The 8718-nt window shown below is 28.1% G+C and overlaps 1 protein-coding gene across 1 annotated transcript; it reads right to left on the reverse strand.

Annotated features, from left to right (window-relative positions):
- Nucleotides 1-689: 689 nt before the first annotated feature.
- Nucleotides 690-2453, reverse strand: LOC120156030 (copper transport protein ATX1-like). Its single transcript, XM_039167448.1, has 3 exons — nucleotides 2314-2453; nucleotides 1444-1519; nucleotides 690-954 (listed from the first exon to the last, which is right to left on the reverse strand). Exons 1-3 carry the CDS (start codon nucleotides 2320-2322, stop codon nucleotides 785-787), a joined length of 255 nt encoding a protein of 84 aa, XP_039023379.1. The 5' UTR covers nucleotides 2323-2453; the 3' UTR covers nucleotides 690-784.
- Nucleotides 2454-8718: the final 6265 nt, after the last annotated feature.

Here is an 8718-nt window from a genome sequence, read left to right on the forward strand (position 1 = left end):
GGAGGTTAAAAAACTCATATCCGTGGATAATAATATAATTTACTTAAAAATATTATTTTTTTAATTAAATTCTTATTTTATACCGAGTCGGGTCGGATTTATACTCTAAAAATATAAATCGGGTAGAGAATATATATTTTTATAGTCAGATTGGATTAAGTGGATGATATATAATTTTCGAGTTGAATTAGATAGATGATACATAACTTTCAGGTCGGATTGGATTAACCAAAAATCCAACCCGACACGTTACCATCCCTAAATAGGATAGATTGATATTTTAAGATGCATGGGAACTCATTAAATAATTTTAATGATAAAAGAGAATATTATTTTTTATTTTTTAAAGTTTTGATTTTCAACAACGGATCTGCAAGATTTATGTGCATTATCAATTAGTTAAAAAAGATTTTGTTACCTTAAAACGACCTAAGATGGCTAGATTAAAACGACCCATCAAACCTAATTTACTCTATTCGTAAATATTAAAATCCGAACTATTGACGTTAATATATCATCTATCGCTAGACCAATTGACTGATTGTTTAGAGGCAATAATGTCGTGTTACTCATATTATGTCCCGATAAAATTGAAGGTTGCAACAAGTCTTGGTCCACATTCCATGACAGAGACGAACAATTCCGTTCCACATCAAGTGGGATTCTTTAAAGATAACAATATAACTGAGTTCACCCAATAGCTTATTGTATACATTCAACAATTCATATGATAGTTTTAAAATGCTATTAACCACATCAATCAATTAAGCAACCGCGGGGCATTTTAAGCCGCGGCAACAGCGCCGGCCGGCTTCGCCTCAGGTTCTGTCGGAGAATCCCAGAAGGCCGTCTTCTTTCCTGTCTTCGACACAGTTTGCAGAACCGCATCGGGCTGGACGTTGCCCTTCACGGTCACTTTCTGCTCCTTCAAATCTACTTCAAATGATTCCACACCTGAGTAGTGATTTATGACAAAATATATGAATATTAGTGATCAATATTCTAGTTCTTCAAATCTAATTTGTATTGTTTGTATGATTCTACGTAAAATATTTTTGTTGCTCGGTAAGGATCAATCCCTACAATCAGGGAGATCAGCCTCTAGCTTCAATTCTTAGGAATCGATCAACGGATCAATTCTTTTCCGCTTTGCTTCAAGAACGGATTGGTCGGATCGGTTTATTGTTTGTTCACCGAACTATTATTTTCTGATGAAGAACACCTGATGTCATTTTGCTGCAAAAACAATTGGACTTAAACTAATCTGCTTCTCTAATCTAATGGATGTATGTAATATGCTTGCCCGATAAGTAATTCTCACGGCGTAAGAATATGACAGAAGCAGTCGTTTAACCTAATTTCTGATGAAACTAACCTAAGAATATGGAAGATGATCATCATAAAAGAACAATGTGCTAACAAAAAGCTAGAGTTACAACACACCTTGCATTTTCCCCAGAACTCTCTTCACGGCTCCAACGCAGCCTTCACATGACATACCAACCTTGAGAACAACAGTCTGCAATTCAACCGAATTGAAACACGATTTACAGCATCATCAGAAGAAACCTTACAAAAGCAATGATCATTGATTAACAACCATGAACCACAGGACCAAACAAGGGGAAAACATAGAATTAGATGCTTTTCAAAATTGAAATAGATAGTGGGGAACAATTCATAAGAACTTGGTGGTCCACCAACACAGGTAGAATGGAATTCCATGAAACCAACCAACCACTCCATCTGACACGGGGTCGGATGCAGAATTTCATATTAATCTTATAAACTTTTAGAGGACCAAAACAGATTATCGATCCAAAACACCTAAATTATATTAGAATTTGAAATTTTCAAGGGCCAACCGCCCCGCCAGCCTCGTCGGTCCATCCCTAATCTCAGTTCACTCATAAATAGAAGGTCAACTCAATGAGAAACCAGAAACAATACCTTTATTCAATTAGATAAACTAACAGATAATCTAGATTATCACCATTTAAAGATCTCTGTCCAGTCATGTAAAACGATAGGGTTTTGAATTTGATTTCCACAACACCCAAATCAATCAATTTCATTTCTTCTTCAACAATTTCTATCATAATCCTCGAAACCCAAAAATCTTTTTAACGATTCAATCCTAAAATTAAACAGATAACGACCCAGATACCAAAAACCATGAATCAAAGCTTAAACATAGAATTTCCCTAACATCTAGAAAACAAAAAAAAAACAAATTCGGAAAAGCTTGAGCCAAAAGAAACGAAAAGGAATCAAAATATAATGGGAAAAGTAAGAGCAAAAGAGAAAAGTTACCTGAGACATGGCTTTAGTATTGAAATTCAAAGGGAAGAAGAGAAATCAGAAGATTATTGTTGACGATGGGGTATGGTGCAAAAAGGGTTGAATTTTATAGAAGAATCATTGGTGGGCGGTGGTGGCTTTGAGCATTTCTTCCGTCTTCAACGTAACGTGACGTCCAAACTCAGACATGTTTCAACCATTTTCTGCCTTTCCCTTTAATTAGATTTGAATAATCATCTTAATTTATTAATTTTGATAAAATAACTTTTTTTTAATGAATATGGAATGAATGTGAGATAATATTTATTTAAATTTTTTAAATACTCTAAGATATCTTAATAAATAATAATAATAGATTTTTTAAAATTTCAATAAAGAAGATAAGTGGAGAATTAATATAAGCGTAAAGTATAGTAATGGTCACTGAATTTTTCTAAAGCTTTCATTTAGGTCTTCTAACTTTTAAAACTTGCAATACAGTCCCCCAACATTTAGTTCGTTTGCAATATAGTCTCTCAACATTTAGTTCATTTTCAATATGGTCCCCGACGTAACTATTGGGGGACCATATTGCAAACGGACTAAATATTGAGGGACTATATTGCAAGTTTTAAAAGTTGGGGGACCTAAATGAAAACTTTAGAAAAGTTCAGCTACCATTACTATACTTTACCCTTCAATTTATTACATTCACAAAATCCAACATTTGAACCCTTAATCTTATTTTAAATATTACTTGTATAATTACAATTGATAATTCTAATAACTCAAAAACAAAATTATTTCTTATAACATACAAACAAACAACTTTGAAATAATATGTATATAATCAAATAGTTATAAATTAATTAAACAAATTGCAAAGCCATAGGAATCATAAAATAGATAACAAAAAAGAAATTGAAAAACCAGCAATCTTGAAATTTGAGAATGCAATTTTCAAAGCATATATCTTAGAATTATGCATGAATTTAGTTTAATTTACAATATGATATATAAATTGTAAATTATTAATATTATTATCTATATGACATTATTTTATATTTTATTATTAGGTTTATAAATAATTACATTTTAATATAAAATAAGTATTTACTTTCTGAATATATAATTAAAACAATATTTATATTACTAACTTATAATAAAAATATATATAAGTTTCCACATTAAAAGTCAAAGAAATCAAAATCCATTAATAAACTAAAAGTATCTAAATATTATCTCATTTTCAAGCTACAAATTCATAAATGTTTAGTCATAGTGACATGGTGCTATAGGCACACAGTTGATTAATATAATTAAAACAAATCTGACAAAACAAAATTAATAAAAACAAATCGTCTTACCACCGCCTCAACAACCATACTTCAATCAAATTCCATAATTTATCTCCATAATAAGAATAGGGTAAATTACCTATTTGACCATTTACCTATTACTTAATCTTTATTATAGTAACTTAATTATTATTTTTTCAATATCATATATAATGTTATGCTTTGGGCTTTTAATTTTATTTTGACCATCTATCATTAAAAATTAACAATAATATTGATGTGTCAAAATAAAATAATATTATATTAATATTAAAAAAAATGAAATGACCATCCAGCTCAGTTGGTAGAGCACAAGGTTCTTAACCTTGAGGTTGTGGGATCGAGTCCCATGGAGGGCATTTCATAATTTGGAGGTCTCCTACCGAAGCTGCTCTCAACCTAGTGTTAGGGACAGCCTACTATCTTACCTATTCCTTACCCCATTACATATGGGAACAAGAGATAATCATTTTTTTTAATATTAAAAAAAATATTACATCAATATTGTTATTATTTTCGTAATACTGAATAATCAAAATAAAATGTTACATATAATTTTAAAAAAATAATTTGATGAGTAAAATAGAAACTAAATAATAAGTGGATAACAAAATAATAAGGAAACATTTCTAAAGCTTTCATTTAGGTCCCCCAACTTTTAAAACTTGCAATACAGTCCCCCAACATTAGTCTGTTTGCAATATGGTCCCCCAACATTTAGTCCATTTTCAATATGGTCCCCGACGTAACTGTTGGGGGACCATATTGCAAACGGACTAAATGTTGGGGACTGTATTGCAAGTTTTAAAAGCTTTTAAAAAGTTCGGTGACCATTACTATACTTTACCCTTAATATAAGTACAAATGTGATTATACAATTTAATTATCTATAGATATTATTATTTTTAAAATATTTTATTATTTCACATGACTTAAAACATCAAATTCATATATAATAATTAAACTTTATTGTTATTTATAGTGATTTCTTTATACATTATTTATTAATTTTCCTAATAATATTAACTTACAAATTATTATTATTGTTGTTGTTGTTATTGTTATTATTATTGTGGTTGTTACAAGTTTGAGTTTTATAATATATATTTATAACACTCTTTTTCGACCCTAATAATTATAATTTTATCAGTAATTTTTATTATAGAATACTTAGATATTTAAAAAATATGATTTACGCAAACTAAGCGACCTCGGTAGTAAGGAATCGTTGTTATTTCTTGAGATCCTGAGTTCGAGCACCATGAATGTCAAGGAAAATAACATTCAATGTTAAATGATTGAGAGTCATTTTTAAACAAATATTATATTATACTTACCCTATATTTATTTTTTAAAAAATGAAGATTTAAGATTGATTTGTTATAAACACTTGCTTCCTCATTTTCTCTTATCACATCCTGTTCATTGGTTCCTTTTTCTCATTTTCCATTAGTAGATGGTGACACTAATCTTGGTGCTGGTTTTTTCTGCTTTTATAACATGTTTTTCTATGTTTTTTTTCAAAAATGGTATTTTTTTTTATCTCAGAACCTATTCATTTGACTTTTATTATTTTCAGAGTTGGCTTTGACGTAGGCACGACTAATCAAAATGACGCTCATTTATTACCCCGTTGATCTTCCCTGCTTTGGATCTTCGAATTAGATTTGAGTAAACAACCTATGATCGTAGATAGTTATCTCACGATATTCGACTCCGATTCGCATTTTATCGATGGCCTTTTAGTAGTTTAATCTTTGTTGTGGTTGATTTGTCTTAGCAATAGCAGTCAGATCTATTTGTATTTATTTTTTGTTCAAGTTTTTCTGGATGAGATTTACATTTTTTCTTGTATAGTTATAATATAATCTCGAGTGACTAGTTTCTTTATGATTTTAAGAGAATATTCCAATTAAATGTTTAGTTTATGATTTTTATTATAAATTTTTATTATAATTTTAAATATTTTCTAATTCTTATTAGTGGTTTCTATTTGAAAAAAATGATTTATTATAATAATTAATATTATTTGTAATTTAAACTTATATATATAACGATAGAATTATAATTTATACAATCAACTATGACGTATAGAATTAATATATAATTATATTATAATTATCAAATATGTATAGATAATTGAAATTCCAATTAAATGCGTAATTGGTAAGATATTAATTACATTTTTATGAAAATATGATATAAATAGTGATTAAAATATTTTTAAGTGTTGACACATATATATATATATTAATAACACAAAATTTTTAAACAATGTTGATATAAATAAAATTTTATAATAGATACTATTAATAAATAAATAATTGAACAAAGAAAATTCGAATTTTAAGTATGAATCCAAACTATTAAAAAAAAAGTAACATTGATTATTAAATAAACGAGGTAATTGACATTTAAAAAAAACAATATTTCTATCACTTTGACAAATTATTAAGTTGATAAAAAAATTGCTTGAATTAATATTAATAATGTTTTTTTATTAATTTACGGTGATTACAAGTTGTAGTATATATTTTAAAGACATTTAATCATTTGACAATGAACACTTAAATAACTTGTAATCGTTAGTGCTTAAATTCGAGACCTAACAACATTCCTTTTAACCACTAGGATAACGTAATTAATGCTTAATATTAATAATTTAAAATTCTAATTAAAATATTTTAAACTTTTAAAATCAACAACTTTATTGTTGTTGCTGTTGCTGTTGCCATAAGATATATTTTAGGTGTTAGTTATGCTGCACTACAGAAGTTTCTAATAAAACAGCAGTACATAATACTTTCGAGTAGTACAGACCGCTAGATATATTTTAGGGTAAATAACGTATTTAGTCAATATTTTATTACTTTATTTTTATTTTGGTCATTAATTTTTTTTTATGTAAATTTATATTTAATATTATGTTTTTTCTTTATTTGATCTTCCATTGTTAATGTTGAGGCGACATTTTTTGAATAAAAATCAGCACAGATAGAGAAATAATCTGTAGTAAAATGCAATTGGACACATAATCATATTATAAAATACATTTCAAGATAAACTGAAATAGCTTGGATACAAATTGTACTAATTAAAAAATTAATATTTAATTTAAAAATTTAGTATAAAAAAGTAAATATGAAATTATCAGTATATTTGTGAAATTAACCTTAAAAATAAACATATTTTCAGAAAAAATAAATTAAATTTAGACTCCAATTTAAAAATTATTTTAAGGATGGAATTGAAGAAAATAAAAAACTAAATTTAAAAATATGTTAGTATTAATTTTAATAGACATGTACAAACTGTAAAAATCGTTCTCGTACAATCCTACCTTCATCAATAAATCTTACGACTACAATCATTTGTTCTTTTTTAGACGTGTTTCAAGATTCATCGATAATCGTGTAAATTTTGAATCACCAATCTTCTTATAATTTTTTTTTGCTCTTTAAAAGATGTGCAAATTTTCTTTTTAAATGGACGAAACTATATATTTTAAATTTTGTGAAGCATTTTCTAGAACAACATCTCATATATCCCTATTATAAGAAAAAATAGTTTTACTCTCTCTAGAAAATTTCCCATTTTTGGACTTTATACTCTCATCATGTCCCTTGAATGTACACTTTTAAACTGTGTGCCATTGTAAAATCAGTAGCGCCTTTCTTTAGCCGTATATTAAGGTTGTCGTACATTTTGATTTGAAGTTAGATTTTTAAATACAATATCAATGTGACATTTGAGATTCTTGAAATCTTACCAACATTAAACAGAATATCCATGAGCCGAATTAATATATTTCTCCATATATGTTTCAAATACACAATCTTTCTCTCTGATCCTCTTTCAATTTTTAAATCCTTTATTGTAAAAGTATTTGAACCATATTTTTCTAATTCTTTCTTTCCAAAAAGAAAGGATGAGAAACAATAAGCAACATCGGTAGTCGTCTAACCAATTAAATGTTTCAAATCATTTAGATTAAAATCGTCGTTGATGAGCATCTAGACCAGATTGAGGATACTTAAATATAAGAATTTGATAAGGTCTATAATTTATGAATTTCTCTATAACTTCTTGTTTTTCTAATGGATAACTACTAATTGGTTTATATAAAGCTTAATCATGCACAAAAAAAGAGTGTTATCAATATTAATTGTAGACATATCCTTATATGGATTCGAAGGTTTCTCATTTGAAACTTAAGGTGATGTCCCTTGCTTTGTATCAATGATTGTTTTAGTGGAAGCGCTATGGTGTGTATTCTCAATATTTAATTATGGTTTGGGTTTCAATTTTGAAAAATAAGAATATATTATTTTTATCTTCAGATTTCAATCTAGAGAAAATAAGTAGGATAATCAAGGTTCATCTCTAATATCCTAATTCCATCTGTTATCATATATTAACAATACCTCTTTATCTATCATGATAAAACACTTAATTGCTGGAAAAGTTGTGATAAATTGGAAAGTTTGATGCATATTTTTTAAGGTAAAGGTGAAGATTCAAATAATAAATTTACTGATTCATATTCTACTCCATGAGATCTTTACAATGATATCTCATATGCTCAAAATGGTTGGGTGATGAATGAAAAATTGATGCTCTAAGAAGCGTACATGTGAATCGTGTTGTGTAAGTAAAATGAGAAAAAACATATATCCCCCATTGGTGGGATAACAAGCAAGAGAATGATTTATATACACCGGCCAACTTGCTAGTCATTGAATGACTTGGATTAAGATTGTGCCTCGTGTGTAGATGCAAGGGATAAAAATCTAAGCATGTTGAACCTATCGAGTTTGGGGGCATACCAACACAATGTGAGCGACATATATGTTCGGATTGATCGGACCCTTTATGAATATATTATATTAAATGTGGTATTAATTGATTATTTCTGAATTTATTCGGATACTCATTAATGACCTTACTTTTCATAATATATTTTCCAAATCTTCTCCCATGAGAAACTCTATAAATACCGTGCAAACCTACTGGATTAAACACAACTCAAAAACTCTTTTCTTATTGTCTAATTTTCGGTGATAGCCTCAGGTAAGATATACTTCGTGATCTCTACAATTGT

This window comes from Hibiscus syriacus, unplaced genomic scaffold, assembly GCF_006381635.1.
Source record: "Hibiscus syriacus cultivar Baekdansim isolate YM2019G1 unplaced genomic scaffold, ASM638163v2 tig00111213_pilon, whole genome shotgun sequence".
Classification (NCBI taxonomy): Eukaryota; Viridiplantae; Streptophyta; class Magnoliopsida; order Malvales; family Malvaceae; genus Hibiscus; species Hibiscus syriacus.